General features: G+C 33.8%; 2 protein-coding genes across 4 annotated transcripts; one reads left to right on the top strand and one right to left on the bottom strand.

Annotated features, from left to right (window-relative positions):
- Positions 1-365: 365 nt before the first annotated feature.
- On the bottom strand, positions 366-11987 carry LOC145624162 (receptor-like serine/threonine-protein kinase ALE2). Its single transcript, XM_081677132.1, has 9 exons — positions 11332-11987; positions 7246-7329; positions 5895-6008; positions 5684-5785; positions 4135-4503; positions 3806-4057; positions 2543-2932; positions 2133-2373; positions 366-1317 (listed from the first exon to the last, which is right to left on the bottom strand). The coding sequence occupies exons 1-9, from the start codon at positions 11393-11395 to the stop codon at positions 606-608; spliced, it is 2328 nt and encodes a 775-aa protein (XP_081533258.1). The 5' UTR covers positions 11396-11987; the 3' UTR covers positions 366-605.
- Positions 11988-15723: 3736 nt separating this feature from the next.
- On the top strand, positions 15724-24153 carry LOC145616373 (WD repeat-containing protein WDS homolog). Of its 3 annotated transcripts, none has more exons than XM_081671098.1 (5): positions 15724-15874; positions 16085-17058; positions 22044-22145; positions 22464-23057; positions 23677-24153. In XM_081671098.1, exons 2-5 carry the CDS (start codon positions 16336-16338, stop codon positions 23866-23868), a joined length of 1611 nt encoding a protein of 536 aa, XP_081527224.1. In that variant the 5' UTR covers positions 15724-15874; positions 16085-16335; the 3' UTR covers positions 23869-24153. The 3 variants fall into 3 exon arrangements, with proteins under 3 accessions (XP_081527224.1, XP_081527210.1, XP_081527215.1); XM_081671084.1 differs by having other exon boundaries at positions 22422-23057; XM_081671089.1 differs by having other exon boundaries at positions 15840-15985; positions 22422-23057.
- The last annotated feature ends 1590 nt before the right edge of the window (positions 24154-25743 follow it).

Genomic DNA, 25743 nt, shown 5'->3' with positions numbered 1-25743 from the left:
ACAACACAACTATACAAAGTCCGAAGGTAGCCGCCAGAGCGGCCAAGAGTTACAGAGTATAGCAGAAATAATAATATGAATCTATGCATGGCAAAATGATCAGATTTTGCTGCAATCACCTAATTAAGCAGGGTCCAAAACATTGTTGCATCACAGGATTGATTATTCATAATAAAGCCAAAAAATTCCTACTAAAGTTATGCCCTGTTGATGCTGGTAAATACTTGTCAAATTGCTGCAGAAATTTCTACACCTAGGCTAAACGACTCAACAATAAAGCAAATAAAACAAAGCAATTCAGACTTTCTTGCAAAAATCCAAACATACAAACAACCACCAAGCACTGATTAGGGACAACAACATCATCAAGAACTTAAGATGGAAATTTATATACTTCAAAGAGGGTCCAATCGACTTACAAATGCCAGCTCTGTATGGTAATGAATTGATTTCCAAGTTGAAAACCATGGTTTTCCTCAAAATATGGTTTACACAATAACACCAGATTCCTATCCTAGCTAAACCTGAAATACCATTTTCTGCGACAATCAGGTCCTCCAAACTGTACATTTAGGAAAAACCTTTTCTTTTGCATTATAAAACCCTCAAACCCAAAAGCCATCACTCCGGCCTCGTCTAGAGAGGAAACCTGCATGTTCACTCATACTACCTTTCAATCGGTAGAATGATGGCTTGCTTCTAATTGTTCTTAAAGGACCAGATCTATTACCATGAGTTATGGGCAAAGATACCCGTTCTCCGCCCAAACTTGAAGTTGATAATGGTCTGTTATCTATCTCATCAAGGGGACCAGAACTATAGTCCATGGTTATAAATGATGAAGCCTGTCCATAAATCAAACGTGGTGTACCACCACCTGCATTCCACCAGCCGCTGTCTGACGGTCCAATATCACTCTTGGAATCCAAATCTGGAACAGACGAATCCTTTAGACTACCACAATCTTCACAGGTCTCATCATTGTCATTGTAGATCAGTTTAAGAGCCTGTACGACTTCACCCATGAAGGGCCTGTGAGTAACTTCAGGATGGACACACATGGAAGCTATCGCTGCAACCTTGGCCATATCGTCAAAATTATAGTTTCCAGCCAAGGCAGGGTCCACCAACTGCTCCACGCCTTCTCTGCTTGTCAAAAGAGGCCGTGCCCACGTCACTAGATTCTCTTGTCCCTGAGGCTGGGACATATCCACAGGCATTCTTCCAGTAAGAAGCTCCAACAGAACAACCCCATAACTGTAAACATCACTCTTCACAAGCAAATGCCCAGTCATTGCATATTCAGGAGCAACATACCTGCAAATATACAGTCAAAATAAAATATCAAACCTCATGAGCGTCAGGAAGAAAATCAGAATATACAACAAATTCATGAAATGAGGGACCTAGCAGTATTCGATACAACACCAACAGGGCCAGGTATTAGAGTACTTTCATAATGTGTATGAGAGCATCCAAATATGAAACATAATGATTCAAGTGCAGAATTATGGCATTTCAGAATCATAGATTCACTTTATTTTGGCTTTCTGAAGCAGAAAGATAACTAAGTCACTCATGCCTATGCTTTTTATATATTGTGAAGCACGGAGTAGTAGATAGTTCATGCATACAAGATCAAGCGTTAATTGCAACAATCTTTTCTGGTAATGCAGTGGTAAAGCACCATACATCCCATTGGTTGTTATACATCATGGATTTTGGAGAAGGAATGAAACATATGCACCCAGTCTCAGTTAGCAAGGAAACGTTTACTTATGACACCAAGTTATATTGAATGCATAGACTTCTCTTTGTTGAAATATACGATGCAACTCAGATGTCAAAAAAAAAAACAATTCAGGCTGGGTGATTGATAAGAAGTCTATGCAAAATTCCAACATATGGACTCAAGTTACATGGACTAAGAATGACAGTCAGAAGTGACAATCAATTTTCACACAGAGAGATGTCAGAGTAGTGGCTTTACATAAGCGGTAAGACTACGACATCAAATCTTTCTTTTTCTTTTTTTTGGTTGAATAATCTTATCCTCAAAAATGCGGCTCAGGAATAAGGAAAGCTGATCCAGAGTTTTAGAACACTAATTACACAAGGAAAATAGTGCATACCCAAAAGTTCCCATAACACGGGTAGATACATGCTGACTTCCTTCTGTTGCTTCTCTTGCTAATCCAAAATCTGACACCTTTGGAGTGTAGTCATCTTCAAGCAGAACATTGCTAGCCTTAAAATCCCGGTGAATAACTCGAGGATTAGAATCCTCGTGCAGATATGCCAATCCTCTTGCAGCACCCAAAGCAATTTTCAACCTCGCATCCCAATCTAGAGGCCCCTTTAACTTATCAACACCTGCAAATTTTTTGTTTAAAAATAGGAATCACAACCTAAACACATATAGCTCAGGAAGCAATCCAACACAAGGGTTGGGTTGGTCATTTCCTCTATAAGAGACAGAAACCTTAACCCTTAGTAGGAAGAGATTAGACATAAACTTGAATGCTGATAAAAGAAACCGTACCATGCAAGTGAGACTCAACACTGCCATTATGAACAACCTCATACACCAAACAGCGTCTGTGTCCTTCAATGCAAATACCAATAAGTTTCACAAGATTTCTGTGATGCAATCGGCTCAGCATCTCAACTTCTGCAATAAATTCACGATCTCCATTCTGATTATCCCTAGTAAGCAACTTAACTGCAACCTCAGTGCCATCTTCTAGGATGCCATGATAGACACGTCCAAAACCTCCTTCACCCAGAATTCTCCTTGAACTAAATTTATCTGTAGCCTTCTCAAGTTCAATAAGTGAAAAAGCTTTTACAGAGAGTGCACAAGTAGGAATTGATGCAAACAGTGACATGGACGTCGAGCTTGCAATGCTGCTCGATAAAGTTGAGCCAACACCTGCATATAAACAAGCAGAGAAGCTAAAAATATTGGGAAGCAATAGCAATTAAGTTATAATGACTCCAGGTAAACAATAGCATTTGCCACAATCAGTTCTAAATTGTTGAAAAACATTCCTATATAATTTGTTCACTGTATAATGGGCATTCAAGGTGATGATTAAGCTAAAACAGATTGACCATCTACAATCTCAATATCAATTGCTAAAGCCTCACAAACTCAGTATATTGAATATGCATGTACTCCTCTGTTCGAGTCAAAAACTTCAGCTGTTAACTCCTCTCAAATATTGATAAATACTACATCTTTCTAAAAAAGTTCTTAAGTTCCACTTTTTTTTTCTCTTTTGGGAAATTTCTTACCACTTGACCCTCATCTCCCACAATATTTACACCTTTCCATCTCTCTCAATCTCTCTTTACTCTATCTGCCTTTTTTTATTATACCTACCTACCTTTATACACTCTCTTTATCCACTTTTTTTCGTACATCAAGTCACCACATCAACATTCTCTCTCCAATCACATTAATTTACGTGCAAATAGTAAATGTTAAGAGCTTTCAGAAACAGAGGAAGTAAATGTAAGAAAATAAACCCTCTGTGTGAACAATAACGATAAACCAGTACTCCAGTAGGAGAAAGAGGCTAGTCAATAAGCATGTAGCAATAAGCCCTTCATGAAAATTACACAGGTAGCAGTGATTGCCAGTGGAAATTATACTACGGTATATATTATTAGTCTCACTAGAGTAGATAGATTAATCACTTGTAAACATAAAGGTTGTAAACAGCTGTGAAACCATGAAAAGAAAAAGAATAGAGATACAAGTAGAACTATATACATTGAAAAATCATTCTACAAAAATTACCAGATTTCTTATTGATAGAAGGTGTGAATACAGGTCCAATTGCATTGGATGACTTAGCTTTTCTCCATTTGATGAACACAGCAATTGCTGCGAAGCAAGCCACCAACAGAACCAATGCAGAAAAAACAATAACAAACACAACTCTGGAACTTAAATTCCGCCTTTTCTTCATAACTTCAGCAGTAATTGGATATTGTGGAGGTCCATCCCCAAGAATTTCACTTGGACTTCCCATCGGAGGAGAAGGAATCCCTGTTAAAACAGTTTCCTCAGACACCATCACTGCTGAATATATAACACTAATATGGCTCTTAGTAAGGGAAAAGTACCTGGATAGTTCACATATACCACGTCATAGGTACCAAAAAGAGTTCTATTTATATGAACCTTCTTATGCTTAAATCTATCAGAAGTCAATACAGCGGTGGTGTTATCAAATTTTTCGCCCAATGGAACCAAGTTAATATCAACTACTGTCCTTTCCTGATTCTGTGAATCAGCAGTTGCACCTACTATAATGACTTGACAGTTATTGAGATATGTGCCAGATGCAATCTCATTTGCTAGCTCATTTACTTCCGAAAAGAGAGCATAAACAGCTACACTCAGCAAAAGCCTGACTTTCATTGGCACCACACACCCACAAGGAGTTCCAATGGGAGTAGTTGTATATGGATCAGAGCATGTTTGTCCACAATCTGCAACATAACATGTGGTAGAAACACTTAACCGGTATTCAATCCAACAACGAAGGAGAAAGCAACCACAATGACATTTAACTAGAAATAAAGTGTACGGCCTGTCATGAACCATAGTTCCATCATCATGTCCTTATTATCTAATAACGAAGTATTTCATTATAGCAAGTCCAAACAGCAACAACAGTTCGTCACTTACTAAAAGGCGGAAAAATAACTAAAAAGAATGCAGACTTGCAGAGGGACAAAATTGATGTTCAACAAACATGCAGTGACTACACAGCTTACACATTGACAAGGTAAAACAGTCAACATACTTCATTCTTTTTTACTTAACGTACTTTGACTTTTACATTATTCACATTCCCTCCTTTTAAAATCTTTTGTGTGTTTTATGCAAGGAAAAATATATTCATGTGGGATCTTATTAGAATTGTCTCAAAAAAATACTATTATAATATCTAATTTTTTAGAATTTTTACTTATCAAGATTTGAGGTTATTGAAGATTAAAGTTATGCATTGGCATACGTGATAAATGAAACGGGTCAAGTACAATGAACGGAAGAAGTATAGTACGGAGTATAAACCAAAAGAATTGAGAATTTATACGTCTCCAGTTCATGTAGCCAGTCATGAAATCACTTTTATGACACCTTGACAGTCTAGGATAGAGTCGACAAACATTTACTCTCTAAAGTCAATAAAAGTTCTTACTTTTTCTAAATTCCAAATTTTGTCAAAGAGTGACCAGAAAGTACCCACTTGCAATAGTTCAATCATTTTCCTTGGTATGGGGATCTATAGGAAAAGGGAAGCAGTTTGTGGAAACGTAGAGAGTGTAAAAATTAGAATTGTCCCAAAAAATCTAAACATATCAGCTCTTTTCCCCTGGAAGCAAACATAACCGCCATATATGGTTTCATTGTGGCTGAGATCTTTATATCTTTACTAGAACATATAAATTAAACATCTGCCTTATACATATAGCAGATGCAACATGACGATGGTGGCATGTGGCAGTTATAAGTTAAAAATCACTAATCTTCTGATCCATAGCAGCACTTTGCTAAATGCTTTTGACTGGTCATATAGGAACAAATTTATCTACTGAAGAAAACTTAAATACAGATTACTCCATTAGCTTACAGCCTTACAATACTTGATGGCTAATAAATTACCTGGTGCAGCCGCAGGGGGTGGAGAGGGGAGGTAGGGCCTAGGTTTATGATGATGCCCACGACGTCTTGGGGTGGGTCTATGATGAGGAGCGGCAAAAGGTCCTGGAAAAGGAGTAAGGGTCACAAATTCACAATAGCATAGTAATAACTCACTCCCGAGTCACTTTGATATAGCATAAGTATGTTTAAGTATAAGAATCAGTATTAAGACCTTGATATGCTGGAGATGGCGAGGGTGACGGTGAAGCTGAAGGGCCTTCAGGCGGCTTAGTCTTCCGTATTGATCTCTTCGCTCTTGGAGATGATAATATATCACCAGAATAGGCTGCAATCAATATTAGATAGCAGAAATTATTTCAAAGAAACTTCTGTACAAGAAATATTTGTATAATCAAAAGCTAAATCATCTACCACAGTCTATAGTAAATATCTATTAAAAAAAGATGTTTGAGTTTTTATGACAAAAACAAACACCCCTAACGATATCAAGTTATTGAAACATAACAAACGCAGATACCAGAAGCTAACATATTCTTCCCTTCTTATCCTCCTTAACAAATTGGAAATAACACTTTAGCCACCATGCAGCAAATTAAGTAACAGGAACAACCTCCCTCTGCTAGAAAGGTAAGGTTGTGTGTGTGTGTGTGTGTGTGTGTGTGTGTGTGTGTGTGCGTGTGCGAGTGTGAGAGCATGTGTGTTGCATATTCACTGCTTTATTTCTCCTTTATGTGTGTGTGTGTGCATGTGTGTATAGCATATTCTCTTTTTCTTACTAATTTCTCCCTAACATATTGAAAATAACACAATAACCACCAGGAAACAAATTACGGACAGGAAGAACCTCATTCCTCTCTATATTAGAAGGGTGCTTGTAAAATTTTAAAAACTTATAAAAAAAAAAAAAAAAAAAAAAAAAAACATGTTTCGATAATACATATTCAGACAAATCTAACAAGATCCCACATGACTAACTTATAAATTTTACAAATGATGATCAAAGTAGAGTTTCTTAATATAGTCAAAACAAAAAACAAAATGTTAACATTAAGAAACTAAGCTAGTATGCATTTAATAATTATAGGAAGTTTTAAGAAAGGCTTTAATCAAATAAAAAAATTACCAAACAAGACAAATTTAAAATAGCCATTTATATTATTAGTTGCGGTTTGTAATAGTGTAATTTACAGAATTTAAACACTTTCATTTAATTATTCTCAACTTGTGATTTCTAGTGGATTAGGAACTATTCTAGAAAACAAAGTATATCATATTGAAACATTTAGCTCAAAATTATTCTTCGGAAATGTGATATGAGTCAAAGCCAACCCAAATTTAACCTTAATCAACTCTGACTTGTGGCTTTTTATAGTAAGATAAATTATTTCCATAAACATAATAGAAACTAGGAAACTCATAAAAACTATCAAGGGAGGCATTAAAGAGTAGCAACAACTTCGATTGCAAAACTCGGCGGTGAATGCAGATGAAATTTTTCATAACAAATATCAAAGACAGCAATGTTTAAACATGATAATGACATATATAGCTAAAGGGATCACCTTCAGACAGTGAGACTTCTCGGTTAAATAAAAATTGGCTAGGCAGCGCAAGAGGAGATAAGTATATGTGTGCGAACTTGAATCCTGTATGAAGGCAAGAGAGAGAAAGTGACAAACAACATTAATACACTGGATATAAGTAACACAAATCTGAAAACGTTAATTTAATTAATGAGTCCAACTATCTATGGAAGTAAGACAACCAAACAAAACTCATAGTCTCATACATACAATGAAATATTTTACCGCAAGTAAGCCCCCAACTACAGGCCATAAAATTAGCTCAAATATACAAATTAATATAAATAAATATAATTTTAAGAAAAACAAATAAAACTACTTTCGTGGTGAAAACTAAGGGAACAATAGCTTAAATTTGAATAAAATAACTCATATCAGGACTGATCTTGCTTACAAGTTGCAATTAATGTATTAAGAAAAGGTATGTTAATAATTTTAGTCCAAAAGCAAAGTTAAGGTTTGCCCAACAAATGTATTATATTCAATTTAAGCCAGTTGTATGGTGGGACAAACTAATACCTCAAACTCTGTGTAAGTAGAGAATTGAAACATAAAAATTATCTAAGTTAGGTATGTGAACTTGTGAAGTTCTTTTATAACAGGATGACATTATAAACAAAACAATATTCCCTATGTTTTCCTATGATGTACCCATCTGCATTTCCAAACTTTCCAATGGGCTTTTTTAATGGTGAATATCTTTAACTCCGTATCATCAAAAAATTTAGGAAAAAATATACTTCTTGGAAACTACGAACTGATATGATTTTGAAAAGGCCCTACATGAAATATGAAGGTGATTTTTCTTGTATATTAGTGCGAATTCACGACCAGAGCTCTTTAATCGAGACTATAGTATTTGGGTACATTTCTAAGAATTTAAGAAATGGAGGGAGTGCTACTTTTTTAGAATTGATGCCTTGTTTAAAATTTGACTGTCCTAGATAATAACTTTTAGATGAAGTTAAAATTTGTAGAGCATAACAAGGATATAACTTACATGGAGATACATAACAAGTTATTATGAAAGGGTCATGTTTGGATACTAGTTTTTACTTGTTAGGTAGGGCAGATTATATAAATTGATTTGACTAGCTTTTTGTAAAGTTGATTGCCTGATTGCAATAGTGGTTACATAAAGCTTGTTTTGTAAAATTATCCAGTAGCAATTAGCAGTTGTCTTATAATAGGTACAAAATTACATAAAGCTTTTAATTTTTAGAATTTGAAATGTTGTGTTAGCAAACTCATTATCAGTCCCCTCTACCAAAATTATAGGGTAAAAAGCTTTTCCAAAATCAATGTGTTACCAAGTAGGGAAAAATAACAGCTTGGTTGGACAATCGTCAATATGCTTTGATCACTAAGAGAACAACACTTCATAGAGTTTGGACAGCCTAAGTTGCCAAACAATGTGACTTTCGTTTCTTTGATGGAATTCAAAAAATCTAGGGCTACTTGCAATCAACCAAACAAGGACAAAGTTAAGCAAAAAGTAAGAACATTAGGATAACTAATAAATATAAAGATCAAGAAAAGAAGTTGGTGTCAGATGATATAGAATTTTCTCACTATCAAACCCTTACTTCACCGCATAAACATTTCTAGTTAATTTGATGAAGAACGATGTAGATAGGTTTAACAAATCTCCTACCAAATACTAAAATGTGTATAGATAAACCACGGATAGATCATTAAAGGGGAGAAGAAAAAAAAAAAAGAAAAAAAAGGCATTATGGTAACAGATATCTAATGGAACCGTAACTAAAATAAAGATCTCATTCAGATTTCAGATATAAACATGTTACATAATTAGAGCTTCCTTTTTGGGCATTATAAGGACAATTGATAGCACAATAAGTTTAAATGACATCCTAATTCGTTATCTATCGTATACTCTCCTATATTTAGTCATTTAAATGTGGTTTCTTTTATTTTTGGTTGAGCCTTATCATGAATTAATATATAATTATTCCTCTTAAATCCCTAATTAAATTATATCATATATTCTTGCATAAACGAATCATTAATTGTGCTATTTAATCGGCACTAGTTTAGACATATTTGTTGACTTGAACCTAAGATCAATTTATAAAAGCAAACTAGACTTAGATGGTTGTAATTGATCTGTAAGGACATGAAATTCCTAATGAAAATAAGTAGAACAAATTATTAGGAATTTACAATAACGTGCTTAATGTCTATAATATACATGAATGATGAACCCATGAAAAAAGGTACAATTGCATTATTATAGAATTCATTAATTGATCGAAATCAAATCATGATATTATATAGGGCGCTTGTGCATTCTTCTTGTTTTTCTTTTTCTTATTTTTTTTTATATAATAGCATGTTTATGTGGGGTAGAGATTTATCTTGTGTTAATTCCTACTAATGGGAATACTTAACTTTAGAGTTTTAACTCTTTATTATAGATTTATTAATTTGCTCATATTTATTTGACCCAATTATTGATTAACTAAACTAATTGTAAAATTTCTGATTCAAAGAACTCCAATATATAGTCCAGCCTTTTTTTGTGAAATCAGCCCTAAACGTACCCTACTACATAATTAGGGGGGTTAGTTAAGCTCTTATTTTTGTTAGGTGTGCGACTGTCTATTAATAATCCAATCCTCAAAGATTATCATTGAAAATTAATTGGTTCACTCTAAGAAAGAGGGTAGACAACTTGAATTGAGAATAGCTGAATATAAGAAATAGTGAGGCCAAACTTTCAATGTGTTCGTAAATGATGAAACTTAAAGATCAACATATTATTAGGACAGAAAATAATTACTTTTATAACTAGAGTATATCCATGCAATGCACCGTATAACATTTAAAATCATAAGAAATATAAATACATTTTAAGAAATACTCATAAGAGAATTAAAAGTTATCAAGATTTTTTTATTTTTTATTTTTTTGGTAAGGAAAGAACAGGTCTTTTGCAATATTTAGAAAAATGTAGTTAATTATTGGCATAAAAAAGTATAATTGGGTTGGCTAGAAAGAGATTCGGTGGATTTAGGCTTTCTATTTTCGTTAACATCCATAATTCTATATTAAGATTCTAAAATAAAATGCATGCAAATAGAGTAGTTTCAGGGAAACTACATACATATGCTCCATTGGGTTTTTTTTTAGTATTTTAGAGAATGTGTGTGTTTAATGTTTCCCTGAATTGGTTTTTAACAAGGGCAGTCAAGATCTGCATAAGATCGGTGAAGAAAATTTTGTTACACTATACCTTCCCCATGTCAATTGGGTAAGAAATTAATCATTTCTCTGTTTGCTAATCGGATATAACTTCAACCTTTAACCACCTATTTCAAGTAGAGACATTACAAATGTTGAAGCTCACCCTTAAAACCAAACTCATACCAATTTACATCGCAAAAATTATGTGGTTAAATAATAAAATAAATTAAATTAAATTAAATTTAAAAAATAAAATAAAATAACCATCCTAGCCAATGATCTAGTTAATTTTGTACTTTGGTTCATTTCCCCTACTCAAATGGGCCATCTATTTGCTACAAATTGCATTCTACACACAATCCAAGATTCCTAAAATCGGAAGAACAAAAAGCCTACAACACTTTTTTACAAGAGCAATTCTCACAAAATGGAAGCTTACTACAGCAGCAAATCTACCTACTTACTTTATTGACAAGTAGTTTAGTCATCAAATAGCCCTCATAAGTGAATTAGCATTCCCTCCATAATGGAATTACAAATTACATCCTTTCGCGGGACACTCATCACAATTCCACTTCAATACTTACATACAATCGCCGTCTTTATCAAATTAACCATCAAAATCCAAAAGAAAATAATTTAGCATCACCAAATTAATAATACAAACAACCTACTATTACTTCTAATAGAGCACAATTAGTACAAAACAACAAAATTCAGCACAAATGACAAATCCTAAGATTAAGTCAACATCCATAATCCATCCAATCCAACAAACAAACAAAAGATAACACCAAATTCAAACAAATTCCAAATCAAAAGTCATAAAAGTAACTCAAAAAAATCAAAACAAATTACCTTGAGAAAAATCAGCAAGGTAGAACATCGAAACAATGAGGAACAACATCACTGAAAGTTGCATCTTCCACCACCAGAAGTAACACTCAATTCCAGTCCAAAATTCAAAACAACAGTCATCTCAAAAATTCCAGCAATGTCTGAACTAAACATCCAAAATTCCAACACCGACAACGACGAAAACTCAACAACGCCATTGAAATTAGGGTTTATCTCACCACATTTTACCCAAATCCAAATTCAAAAAAACCCTAACTTCTATTTCGGCGCAATTGAATAAAACCCAAAACCAAAACGAAAACGAAAACTCCTCCAGCAGATCCACAAAATGCGCCTGAAAATCCGCAAATGAAGAACACCAAATAGCAGCAATGGCGGAAGAGAGAGAAAGTTGAGGAGAGAGAAAGTGGAGGATCTGGTAATGGAGTAGAGTAAAAAGGAGAGAAGAAGAAGTGAAGGAGTGAGGTGAGTGAAGGTATTTATTGCTGATGGGTGGCTGCTGCAAGGTCACTCACTCTGTCAGTTAGTCTCACAGTAGTCTACTTCATTTTTTAGCCACGCGCTGTTATGGATTGTGTGTGCTTCACCGCTTTTGTTTTTATTTTAAGGGGTTTGTTTTTAAGATTTTGAATAGGGTTTTGCTTAGTTTTGTGATGGTGTTAGTATTAGATTAGATTGAGAGGTGATTGATGGATAGGTATAGGTTAGCTCATGCTTTAGTGGATTTCGATATATGTTAGGATTAGTTTTGTGGATTGCTAAACACCGCCAACAAAAATGATTATCGCCGCCAACATTTGGTGTAAATGGACAATCGTACCCTTACTAATTCACCACCCTTATCCTCTCGGCAACCCACAACCCCTTCCGATCAGCGATGACCATCGCCACCTTGATCGGCGACTCATCACACCCTCATCTATGACGACCCACCACCTCCCCTTGCTGCGCGAGAAGGTGGTGGTTTAATTTTTTTTTTATTTCAAGCAATCGTTGTGACCGAAGCACAAAACCAGTTATCATGCGCGGTAACCGAAGCCCAAAATCGTTTGGGCTCCGGTTACCGCGCACGGTTGCCCGAAAAACCCACCACCTTTCCGCCAAAAAGGGAAGGAGGTGGGTTGTCTTTGAGGGGGATGTGGTGAGTCGCCGGTCAGGGTAGTGGTGGTGGCCGTCGTCGCCGGTCAATGTGGTGGCGGTGGTGTTAGTCGTCAACTGGGGTAGTGGTGTCAAGGTATTAGTGATTGGTGGCAAGAGGGAATATAGTGGTGAAGTACTAGGGGTATGGTTGTCCATTCACACTAAATATTGGCGGTTTTGATCATTTTAGATGGCGGTATTTACCCCTCTTAGTTTTAGTTCCTTGTAAGAATATTACGACGTATTTGGATAGTGGAAAATTTTGTGTTTAGAATTGATGGATTTTGCTATATGTTAAGTTTAGTTTTGATTCCTTCTAAGAATATTACAGGCTTATGGCCCTTGTCTAATATAAATGATGCATTTGGTAATGACTCTTTAAGGAGAATTATTTCCATTTTTTTTTTTTTTTTTTCATGATTACAATTTAAGATCTTTCTTCATTCTTTGGAAATTCCTTATAAATGTGCATTTTAAGAAATTATAGCCCCTCAAAATTAAAAATCTACAAACATGGCAATTTTGTTTTACTTTCACAATTGTTTTTTTTAATTATTACCTTTTACATTGTCTAATAAAAATCCATTTTAAATTATTAAAGATTTTATTTTCTATATGGCAATAATACTTTTTAAATTATGATTTATATCGTTCTCTTTTAAAAAAACACTAAACTCTAAAAATTACTCCGTTATACTTGTAGAACTATTTGGGAGATACCAACATTCCTTTTTGGAGTTATATTCCAAATTTGTCTAACCGAAGAATATCATAATAATTTGTGAATGTCGCAAAAACACTTACTTCGACATACACATATGCAAAATTTAGCAAAGTGTCACTTTCAAAGTATGAAGATGACGCATGATTGTAGCAATTGATATAGAGATGTTTTTTTATATCTTGGAAGTTAAAGCTCATGTATGTTTTTACGATTGTTAGGAGATATCATGTAGTGAATAAAAGGTTGGGTGTTTGTCATGTTAGTCACCACATACAAGGTATACATGCTATATATATTTGTGAGAAGTAGAAAAGACATCCATCATGTTGGTTTATGGGATACTAGACCAATTATATTGTGGTTTGTCTTTTAAGCCCTATTAATTTTAATGAACATTTTGAGTAAGTTAGTGGTTGTTGTTTCATCCCTCTGATAATGGCCAAACAATCATGTTGCTAGATCGCATTTGGAAAATTTTAAGTGGTTAAACAAAAAAGGCTATCAATCATAGAGACCTGAATACTCTAGCATAGTGCGTTGGAGAAATCGCATATTGGTTTTAGATTGTTGTTCCAAACTTTCAATGTTTTTTCCGTCAATTCTATCGTAGAAATAAGAAGATACTGATATTGCATTAAATGCGAGTCATTGAGTTCTCGATAAATGTGTAATAAAACTCATCATACAAACACATCTATGACAAGGATGTCTTATTTTTTAGGTTGTTTCGGATCTTCTCGTAGTTTCATCCAATGTAAGCTTCATCCTGGTCATGGATAAATCACCCAGGTTCCCACGAGTGACAGTCAAACGATAGCTCGCGTGAATGCGTGACATCCCTAATCTAACTCAAATTGTTTGAATGACCATTGTTATTGTGACTTACGTACCAAGCTATTTGAAACATTTATTTTTTTCATACTTTCTTATGGTGCATGCTAAATATAAATCACATTCAACAACATATACAAAAGAAAGTCTTGATTATCATTAACTCATTATGCCAATCTAATGCCATGTTTAGGTCATCTTATTTCAAGACCTTAATTTTTCAAATAATGAAAAAATTTAGACCATATCACATAAGAAAAAATAAGTTTCGATCTCTGCTTTTTAACATAATTTATCATTTTATATGTTATTTTTCTCTCTAAGTATATATCATAATAATAAAATATGAAAGCTACAAATATTAATAAAATATACATTATTACGAATCAAATAAAACCATATCATTAAAGGTCAAAGTTTGATCAAATAATCAAATAATCAAATCTAGCTAATCAGAAAAATAAGTTCATATCATAGAGATAAATAAAAAAAAAAAAGGTGAACAAAACAGTTGGGTCTAAATGTGTTACATATGCATAAAATTTGAACAAGAAAAGTTGGATGCTATCTATGCAACATATTTTAATTTTTGTAATAGCTTGAATCCAAATTTTCCAATGGAAACTTATCTATTTGGTTGGTTTACCATAGCTTAGCTTGGTAATCATCATGAAACTAACTATGGATAACAATAAGCAATGGCTCACAAACTTCAAATAATAACCCATATACCAAGCCAAGACAATTAGACGAGTTCTAATCTGTATATATTACAAAGTACATTATTACAAACAAACTTCAATGTGATTCTTGCATCTTAATTATTTCCATACTTGTAATATTATACTTAAACTTTTTTTTTTCACTTGTATATCCATCAATCATTTCATAATTATTTGGCTTTTTTTTCCCTTCTTTTTTACTACACGGTATTTTAAAGGTTAAAATATGAAAGCACCTTCATTTTAACTTCTTATTAAATTTTTACAACTTCTTTCATAATCACTTCCTATTATTTTTTCCCACCAACCATTGTAACCAATTAATTAAGACCTTTAAATGTACATTGTTTACATATAGCTCATCATGCATTCCATAATCCAATATTCCAATGCACAGTTTACATTATTTTAGTATATCTTTTTTAAAAACATGTATAGTACGTAATAACAACTTACCTCGTTAACCAATTGTATTATTGATTGTTTTGTAAATGAACAATAATGCATAAGAATAGTAATTAATCTAATAATGTGCAACTAACAATTCCAATTGAATAACACAACCATCATATAACTAAAAAACAAAAAATGCATCAAATAATTTGACAAAATATGCTTGAACATAGGAGACAAACAATAATAAAATGAGATTAGTGGTACTTGAATTTTGTTTTATACTATATATTGAAAATATATTTGGCAATATTATGTAATATATCCACCAAATTATTCCAGTACAATCAAATTAGATACGCGTTGGTGAATCACGTGGGCCCCACCTTCCTATAAGTTTGACCTTCTTTCTTGACTCCTTTACACGGTAAGAAAGGTCTCTTATCTTCACGCGATTCTAGGAAAGTGAAGGTCACGCGACTTTAAAACGACGCCGTTTTAATGTCTAGATTCTACATCCACGTGGCACCCTAAAACACAGCTGTCATTTAATAATGGTCACCCACAGGTAACGATCTCATTATCTTTCTCTCTCCTGATTTCTGTGTTGTGGGCTAGAATCAGAAAAAAATGTCTTTTTCTTTCTTCTTCTTTTTTTTTTTTTTTTTTTTTTTTAATTTGAAAATCTAATTTACAAAACCTAATTTCTGTAACTGCCCAATTAACTTTCAAGGTTAGTTTTTTTTTTCGAATATGAATTACTTTAACTTTTTTGTATTAATGTAGTCTCATACAAGAATTTGCCGGGTCGAAGTTTCATCATGTAATTATGATTATGATTATGGTATATAATTGAAGTATTGAATTATTGATTATGATTATGGTATATAATTGGAGTATTGAATTAGGTTTATGTTTAATTCTGTTTTTGTTTGTGTTTCAGGATTGAAAGCTGTAATCTTTCCGGGTTGATTTTATCTGGGTATTTGAGATTTTTGGTAATTGTTATGAATTTTGTTGATTAATTGTTGGTTTGATAGTTGGGCATTCCTTGATGAGTTTTTATTGTTTGGGCATTTGGATTTGTTAATTTTATGGTAGGAGTAGCCGAGTAGTTTCTTTGATATCTAAGAGTATGAGCAATTGGGTAGAAGTGATTTTGGAGAATTAGGAAACTGATGGCCAGGTGTGGAAATGGGTATCTTTGAGTGTAGGACAAGGGAAAGTTCGCCGAAAAGACGAAAGATTTGCAAGAATTCAATGAAAACGGAAATTGATACATCTTCTAGGGTGCTTGGTTCGAAAGGTCTGATAAGGAAGCATGAGTTTGTGAGGATTATTATTCAGTGTTTGCTGTCATTGGGGTTTGCCAAGTCTGCTTCTTGTTTAGAGTCGGAATCTGGTATTTCGTGTAAATCAAAAGAGTTTGAAGTTATAGAGTCGGAGATTTTGAATTCTAAGTGGGATGAATGTATAAAGTTTCTTAATGGGATTAAGGAATTGAGTGATGAGACGCGATCTTCTGCCTTGTTTCTTGTAATTAGACAGTATATCATGGAATGTTTAAGTCATGGGGATGACTCAACAGCATTGGCTTTTCTACAAAAACGAGTTTCTGCCTTAAAATTGGGCACAGAAAAGGTTCATAACCTTGCTCTTGATATGCTTATTTATAAAGACACAAGTGTCATTGAGACGAATGGTGATGTTTATGAGTTGCGGAAAAAATTATTGGTTGAGTTGGAGAATTTGTTACCCCCTCCAATTACACTGCCTGAAAAAAGATTGGAGCATCTGGTTGAAACTACTGTTTCTTCCCAGATAGACTCTTGCTTGTACCACAATGTCTCAGGTGCAGTTTCCATCTACGAGGACCATTGCTGTGGTAGAGATCAAATACCAAACGAGACTCTCCAGGTGTGGCTCTAGCTGCTGTTTTGATTAGTTATTCTTACTTTGAAAATTTCAGATTATTTCTTAAGGTGAAAAATGAAAGATTTTTAAATTCTTTTTGTTTACTTTTCAAGCTTGAGCATAGCTGGTTGTATACTTGAAGGTATAATTTTTATTGTCGTGTGGCTATGTAATGCTTCTGAATTGGATTGGGCAATATAATGGAACTGTTATTAGGTGTATAGTGGATTAGTTTGCTCCTTGGACAATCAGTGCCTGAATGTCTCATGCGTCTGGAAGTCATTTGTGTTTGTTTATTTGATAAAGGAATTGGGCATAAACAATTTTGAAGCTTATGAGCAACCTTTCACTTGTACGTAGTGGTCACCTTCATTTATGCTCAATTGTTCTTATCAATTAGCTGGATGACGAGCTGGTCCATAATCATTAAAAAGATTTTTTGATATTACTATGTGGTTCATTTTTGTGGTCTTACTTAAGACCTCCTAAAAAATTTTGTCCAATTGTTGGGCTGTTGTCAATCAAATGTATATAAACCTTTTGATCTGATAATACAGGGACATGTATGAGGTAAGAAAAAAGTTCAAAGTTGTTGTCTTAGATAGACTTATAATCATCTCAGTTGATTCAATGCTAATATAGATGACCTTGACTAGTATGAGTGAAATTTATTTGTGTATGAGCTCTGATGAATAACAATTCTAGTCATACATCCATCTCACGCTGAGCTTGAGAAATCTCTTGAGCTCAGAGGCTTGATTTTGACCTAGCTCAAGGTTGATTATGAGATCAAGCTGCAAGCTAGGCTGAGCTAAATGATTTTGGACATGAGCAATCTAATAATCAACTATGTATACACAGTATACATCTCTTTTCTTGAATTTTAGTTTATATTCAGCTTTATGGGTAAGGTGTGGCTTACCTTTTTTTTTTTTTTTTTTTTTTTTTTTTTTTGGTTATTGAGAAATGTTAAAAGGAAACAATACAACAAATACATGAGTTTCAACCCTTGCTTTTGACATAATTTATGTATCTCAGTAGGGACAAGGAAGATGGAGGAAGAATCATGGGAGCTATAGAAGGTTCACTACTAGAATCCATTTATATGGGGTGTGAGAAATTACAGTTAATCCTTTAAATGAATGCCATAAACTTCCTTATATTTATTTATACATTTAATTTTTAATCAACTAACTTTTATATATATTTTTTTTTTACTTAATTAGCTTCCTCTTTAGTCCAAAACAACAAGAAATTGCTGCTTCGTACAAGATTTGTCAAAAGCTTCGTGATGTGGCCACATATCCTATTTTCACTGGCTGACTTTCTAGAATTTTCCTTTCCCATCTTTTGACCTCCCCCCTAGTGCCTTTGCTGCAGTAGTCGTCCCCAATCTTAATGCCATAAACATTTTTGCAATCCAATTGAATAAGACCCAAGTTCATAGCATTTCTAATCTAGATATGCAAGACTTTGACTCACTGTCTACCCCATAAGTTCTTTTTATATTTATATATTTATTTGCCTTTTTCATACAATCATACCAAAAGTTGTCTTTTTTGTAGCTTTACATGCAACTGTATCTTCAATCTCAAGTTATCATTAATCCAATTCAAATAAATGTAACTAGATCATCCTAATTATTAGGGAAAAAAAACTGAAATCATTGCAAGATTTTATCCTTTTTTTTTTCTTTCCTTTTCTCCCTTCCATCAAGTGGGTTTGTTGATTCAATTTTAATGGCTAAAGAAGTAAAAACCAAATTAAAGAACCGAGAAGAACTTGGAAAGAGGCAGATGAGGTCACTAGAGAAAGGGATAACACAAATGATGTTGTGATTTGGGAGTAGTTAGGTTAAATTGGGAGTAAAAAGAAATGGGCGTTATGGGATGATTAATTAATTGGTTAAGTGGAAGCAGTCTCTCTTATTTTAGACTATAAAGGTAGTCGTGTCTTTAATTTAGTTATCAGCACTATTAAGTGTATAAAAGGTAGTTTTCGGCGGTTTTTGGCCTATTTTATTCCAGTCTCTCTCTCTCTCTCTCTCTCTCTCTCTCTCTCTCTCTCCGTATTGATAGTTTCCAAGTAGGGGAATTTTGATAGTGCCTACTTCCCAATGGTCAAGTGGTGCATTTAATGTTGAGCTGCATATATGTTTTCATTGGAGTTGCATTTTAGCTTGGTGTATCTTGTTTGTGAGCTATATAATAGGCAATTAGTTAAAGCATTTTGTAAATTGACTATTGATTTTCTTTCTGTGTGATGTTGCTAAATTGTATTTTTGTGCAATATTACAATATATGATCAGTTACTACTTACTAGTTTTAGTTTATGCTTTTTTTTTTCTTTTAATAAAGATTTTGGTATTTCTTTAATTCTTTTGGACTAACAGTGATTCAGTGAACCTTTGTTGGAGTGTACTTAGTGAAGTAATATGGAGACTGGAGTCATTTATGAATGTCTGATTCCTCATATTGGTCGTTGATATTTTGATTGAACAAATTTTAGATGACTTTTGTATTAGATAATCTTTTTTTTTTTTTTTTTTTTTAAACCGATTAACATGTCAGATATAATATTCGTACTGTAGATACAGTGAGCATGTGGTAATATCATGATCTTGCTATTAGACGTGACATCATAAGGATAGACGTGATCTCTTTGATAATTCCATGCAGGCCCCATTTTCTTGTTAGTAAATTGGGAGGAAGAAGGGTTTTAAGTTATGACTGTCTGTCATAGCTGAAGTATACCTTTGATGGTTTGGCTCTCTCTTATGAAAAAACTTTAAATTCTACCCATGGATCCTCAAATGCTTTTCATTTATAACTATAAGTTAATTATTTTCAGTTTGAAGGTGGATGAAACCCTACCTTTCCTTTTTTAAGTTGTAAAAGAGAACATAAGAATGCTTTTATAGTCGTACATTTGAAATATGTTTTAAAACAATTCTTTTGATTGTATGCATAATCATACAGCTTCAGATTGTTTACTTTTTATCTATATTTTATGAGACCTGGTATTGGTGTTCTTACTTGAAAAACTATTGCTGATTACTTGGTTATAATTATTTAAAGTGATGCTGTTGATTGTTCTTAGTTTGGTTATTCTCTGGGAAAGGCAAAGATAAAGTTTGACCATTACATATGGACCAAATTTCCGACCAATTGACCATTGTCAATATACAAAGTGCTCTTGCTGCCTTATCTTTGTCATAAATCATCAGTCACTGGTGCTTTTTGAATTTTCATTTGTTCTGCTGTGGAAGAGATCAATTAAAATACGTTTTTTAGGAACTGATTGTGTAACTGGTAAATATTTGAGCAAATGATCTTTATATTGAACTAGTGACAGTTATTTTGACAGAGAGGTCCAATGGCTTATTATTCTAGATGGTATGTTGTTTTGAATGCTAGTGGGAATAACTTAAGCTGATGCATATAAATTGCCAATTTCTGCCCCCTAATGAGATCAAAATTTGCCTTTACCCTTTTTCTAGTATCTTTTATGACCAAGTCTTGCTCTATTTTCTCTCGTTCATTGTCTCTTTATGCAATCCTTCAGTGAGTCATTTGTCTTTGTATAATGACAGGAGCAATCCTTCAGGGGTCTTCTTTCTTTACTGTTTGATTCCCATTGTGTTACTTTTGCTTGTTTATTTTCTGAAGCTCTACTTCCTCTGTGTAGGTGGGTTATAGGAGGATATTATTTTTTATGCATGTCAATATGTGATGCTATTTCTGTGTATTGTTGACTTTGGACTTGATCATATTAATTGAGGGATGAATCCATATTCAATTTCAAGTGATAATTTTTGTTTAATGCACTTGCGCATGGTATCTAGTTTCTTTGTATATGGAAATTGATGATAACCAGTTGAACTTCCTGTTGCATTGCTGTGAAATTGTTGCCAAATGCCGATGACAACTTGGTTTGTATAAAAGACACAGCTGAATTTCTATTTACAGATTGTAGCTCTGGATTGAAATCTTGGAAACTGCTTGAATTGGATCTTTCTGGGTCATTTAATCTATTGTGAAATTACTATATAGGATAGATTTACATCTTATCTGGAAATTATATTTCTGTAAGTCTGAACTTGTCTAGATACATTTGGTGCAGATTTAAGTACTGCTTTCTTCTAATATTATTACTTTTCCACCCACCTTATAAGGATGTATTTCTCAGTCTTTTTACCTGATTTATTCCGAATTGTTTCCGCTGACCAGAGTGACTACTACGAAAGTACAAATAGCTGTAAAAAAAAGATTGTAAACTCCAAGAGGTTGTCCTTGATTAATTGATGTGTTTGCTCTGTAGGAAAGCATTTGATGCTATACTATAATTAATGGGAGTCCATGTGCTATTCTATATGACATTAAAATAATTCAATAGGATAATAGAAGTTAAAACTTTCAATTAGGCTATTCTCTTAAATTTTTTCCTTGAAGGTCTTTAGGAATTTGACCTTTCTGCTTGGAACAGGCCGAAAGGTATGGTAATTCATTTTCTTAGTTAACTTTATATAAAATCTTATTAATTTCTTGAGCCGGGTAAAAGAAAGAATTTGTATCTCTCCAAGCTTCTGAATTTTCTTAAATAGATATCTTAATGAATCTGTTTTTCATCCTTAAATAAGTGAATTGGCAATATTGGCATTCCCTTACTGTTAAGCGTAAGAGCTGTTGACTTCCTTTTTCATGTTGAATCTAACCATTAGAAGTGCATGATGGAGTTAATGCTCTTAGTGGATCATTAACATAGAGACAAAGACATTGGTGATCATTAAACCCATGCTTGGCTTCTTTCTGACAAGTGCTGCCAGTCAGCTACTAGCTTTCTAAATCTATGACACGTGCGCATTAAGTGCCTTGTGTGACCCTACAAGCCTTTTCATATATGAAAAATATGCAAGTATAATCATCTATTGTTAGTTTATTATCACATAATTACTAACAAGCAGTGAATCTTTTAAAATGATTTTGCAGATTCTTACCGCCCACGAGAATGAAGTATGGTTTGTGCAATTTTCTTATAGTGGGGAGTACTTGGCTTCATCATCAAGGGACTGTACTGCTATTATATGGAAGGTATCTTGCTTTCATTTGTAACTTCATTACATCTAATATATGGTTAGATGGTAACTTGAAGTTCCATTTATTTTGATTTCTTTTCGTGCATAGATCTGAGACTTTCCAAGTGAATCCGATGACCAATTATCAGTTGATGCTAGGGCATGCCTCTTCTAACTATAAGTGGGAGGAAGATGCAATGCTGCCTCACCTGAAATGAAAAACTTTTCTTTTCTGCTTGTAAGGGATCTTTATTTTCTAAGTAGTTTATAGATGATTATCCAACTTTTGTAGGTGGTTGATGATGGTAAATTCACAGTAAAACATGCATTGCAGAGCCACCAAAAGGCAATATCTTTTGTAGCATGGAGCCCAGATGACACTATGTTACTTACATGTGGCAATGTAGAAGTTGTTAAGCTATGGGATGTAGAAACTGGTGTGTGTAAGCGCACATTTGGCGATCATGGTTTCATAGTAAGCTCATGTGCATGGTTTCCTGACTCGAAAAAGCTTGTGTGCGGAAGTTCTGATCCTGAAAAGGGAATCTGCATGTGGGACTGTGAGGGGAATGAGTTAAGGGCATGGCGAGGAGCGAGGATGCCCAAGGTGCTAGATCTTGCAGTAACCTCAGATGGAAACCATCTCATCACTGTTTTCTCGGACAAGGATATTCGGGTACTGAATGTGGTAACAAATGCTGAGCATGTGATATCAGAAGAGCATCCAATTACATCACTTTCAGTTTCAGCAGATGGCAAGTTTTTCATTGTTAACCTTAATAGTCAAGAGATCCATTTATGGGATGTAGAAGGAAAATGGAGGAAACCATTGAAATACACAGGTCACAAGCAAAACCAGTATGTGATAAGGTCCTGTTTTGGTGGTTTCAACAGTTCATTTATTGCCAGTGGTAGTGAGAATTCCGAGGTATTGCATTCTTTTCCTGGCCCTTAAGTTCCTTTTCCGTCTTCCTTACCCTATCTTTGAAGTAGGTGATATTACCCCTATATGTTTTGTTTTTCTTGAATGGATTTTCTAGAATTTAGCAATTTATTAGGAAAATTGAACCCTTGTACTACCCAAGATTAGTAATTGTTCGAGTTATATTAGTGGATAAAGGACATTATATAGTATTTGACCTAGTGTTACTCTATATGTCAGGTAATAAATTTGAAGACTCCAACAAGTATTGTGAAAATGCAAATACTTGGGGAAATAAAAGTATAGTTGTGTTCTAAAGATAATTTAGAAAGAAAAGGTTTTTGTGTTTATAAAATATAACTATACTGAAGGGTTGAACTTACTGAGCTTTTTAAAGAGGGTTTCCTTCTGAGTTTTCAAGGTTACTGAAACCGGAAACGTGTCCTTCGTGAGAACTTCCATACATCATATATCAGTAGAACAGCACATCCAGATTTTTCCTCCTTTTACTTTGTGCGCTCAACAGAGTTTGGGTTCTACTTGCCATTTAGAATGGTCTAATCCTAATTTTCCTTTCTGTGAAAGAACCAGACATGAAATCTTAGGTTTATTTTCTGATTTGCAGGTCTACATATGGAATCGCCGGGAGCCTGAACCAATTGCAATTTTATCTGGGCATTTAATGACTGTAAACAGTGTAAGCTGGAACCCTAAAAATCCTCATATGTTGGCTTCGGCAAGTGATGATCACACCGTTCGTGTATGGGGACCTGCCAAATCTAAAACAGACAAAGTTTTGGTAAATGAAAGTTTTTGAATAAGAGATCCTGCAGCGGCATCCCTGCCCAATGTATATAACCACATGGTAGTTTTTACTTTCTTTCAATCGGATATTATTTCTATTCATTTGTGTATGTAGGAATTACCCTCAATTTTTGCTGTTACTGTTTTGTATATATATTATTACAAGTCTTCCATCAGGGTTCCTGTTACACCCTAGCAGTTTTTGAAGGGAATGACAGTTAGAGACGATTCAGATTTGCTCCGAGTCCTATTTGGTTTTCTATTGATAATATGAAGATATTGTTTAGACGTTTATGAATTTTTGAGTTTGTCTTCAATGTGTGTGCACAAGCTAATTCAAGCTGTATACCCTACTCTTGCTTCTGTACTCTTATAGTCTTATTGTTCAGTAGTTACTTTCTCAGGCTGTTTTTGTCTCCCTGACGCTTATGTTGTTCAGTGTCCATGTTCTGAATGTGAGTGTAAATAATCAAAGTTTTACATACTATTTTGATGTGAATTAGGGTATTACAAAATAGTGAACTCGAAATGAAAACAAAAGAGGGAAAGTAAAATTTTAAATCTACAGCCTAAGGGCCTGTTCACTTTAGCTCCATTTCAGTTTAGTTCAGCTCCAACCAGTTCAGTTCAGTTTAGCTCATAATTTCCTTCTCTCATAAAATATTCATTTCAGCTTCATTTAGTTTAGTAAATGTGAATAGCCTTAAATTACGGCCTAAGGGCATGTTCACTTTAGCTCCATTTCAGTTTAGTTCAGCTCCAACCAGTTCAGCTCAGTTTAGCTCATAATTTCCTTCTCTCATAAAATATTCATTATAGCTTCATTCAGTTCAGTTCAATAAATGTGAATAGCCTTAAATTACGGCCTAAGAGCCTGTTCACTTTAGCTCCATTTCAGTTTAGTTCGGCTCGAACCAGCTCAGTTCAGTTTAGCTCATAATTTCCTTCTCCATAAAATATTCATTTCAGCTTCATTCAGTTCAGTAAATGTGAATAGCCTTAAATCTTCACAATAATTCCTTTAAACAAACTTCTAAATTAAATAAATGGTTTTTTTTAGGGAAAAAAAAATCAAGGATTTATTATACTCCTAGTGTACTATAATATGTATTTTTATAAATTTTACTAATGTACTATATACTACTTCTAAAAATTGTATACAATATAAATTATTTTATACTCCATTTTTAAAAAATTATAAATACATTGGTGAAAAATAAATCTTCTAAAAATACATTGGTGAAAAATAAATCAAATGCAATGAAATTGTATTGATAATTTACAAATTAGGTGGACGATTATTAACAAATTTTTTTGCTGTGCTATTCTTCTAACAAACTTTTGTTGAATATTTTGTTGGTTGTTTGTCGGTACTACTTTGTCCTACTTTGGTTTGAGTGCTGAGAGTATAAACCAACACCCCCTCAAACTAGGAGTGGGAATAGAATTGACCATTCCTAGTTTGGTAAGAAGAGTTTGTTACTGAGAAACATGAAATAATTTGGTGAAAACATCTGCAAATGTCTATTGTAAGATGTATTTTGGCTACACAGTTATTAGAATTAAACAAATATTCAATCTTAGAAATCTACCATCTAACAATGAATGCTACTATATATGATTTCATATATACTTCCAAATTTTATATAGAGTAAAGCTTGTTTTTTTTTATCAATATCAGGAACCTTATATGGGTGAGTAGATATGGGTATATTCCACCAGCTATGTAGGTCCTTCTGACATATTTTGTGTACTATTAGAAACATACAAAGTATATAGTAGCATTGGAGTTTTAATGATACTATTATATACCGTTTTAATACATTGAAATTTACCTACTCCATAAATTCACCAAAAAAAAGATGTAAGGGTAATACACTATCTAATG

This window comes from Chenopodium album, chromosome 3 (assembly GCF_948465745.1).
Source record: "Chenopodium album chromosome 3, dcCheAlbu1.1, whole genome shotgun sequence".
NCBI classification, from domain to species: domain Eukaryota; kingdom Viridiplantae; phylum Streptophyta; class Magnoliopsida; order Caryophyllales; family Amaranthaceae; genus Chenopodium; species Chenopodium album.
This window is presented reverse-complemented; position numbering and strand designations above follow the sequence as displayed.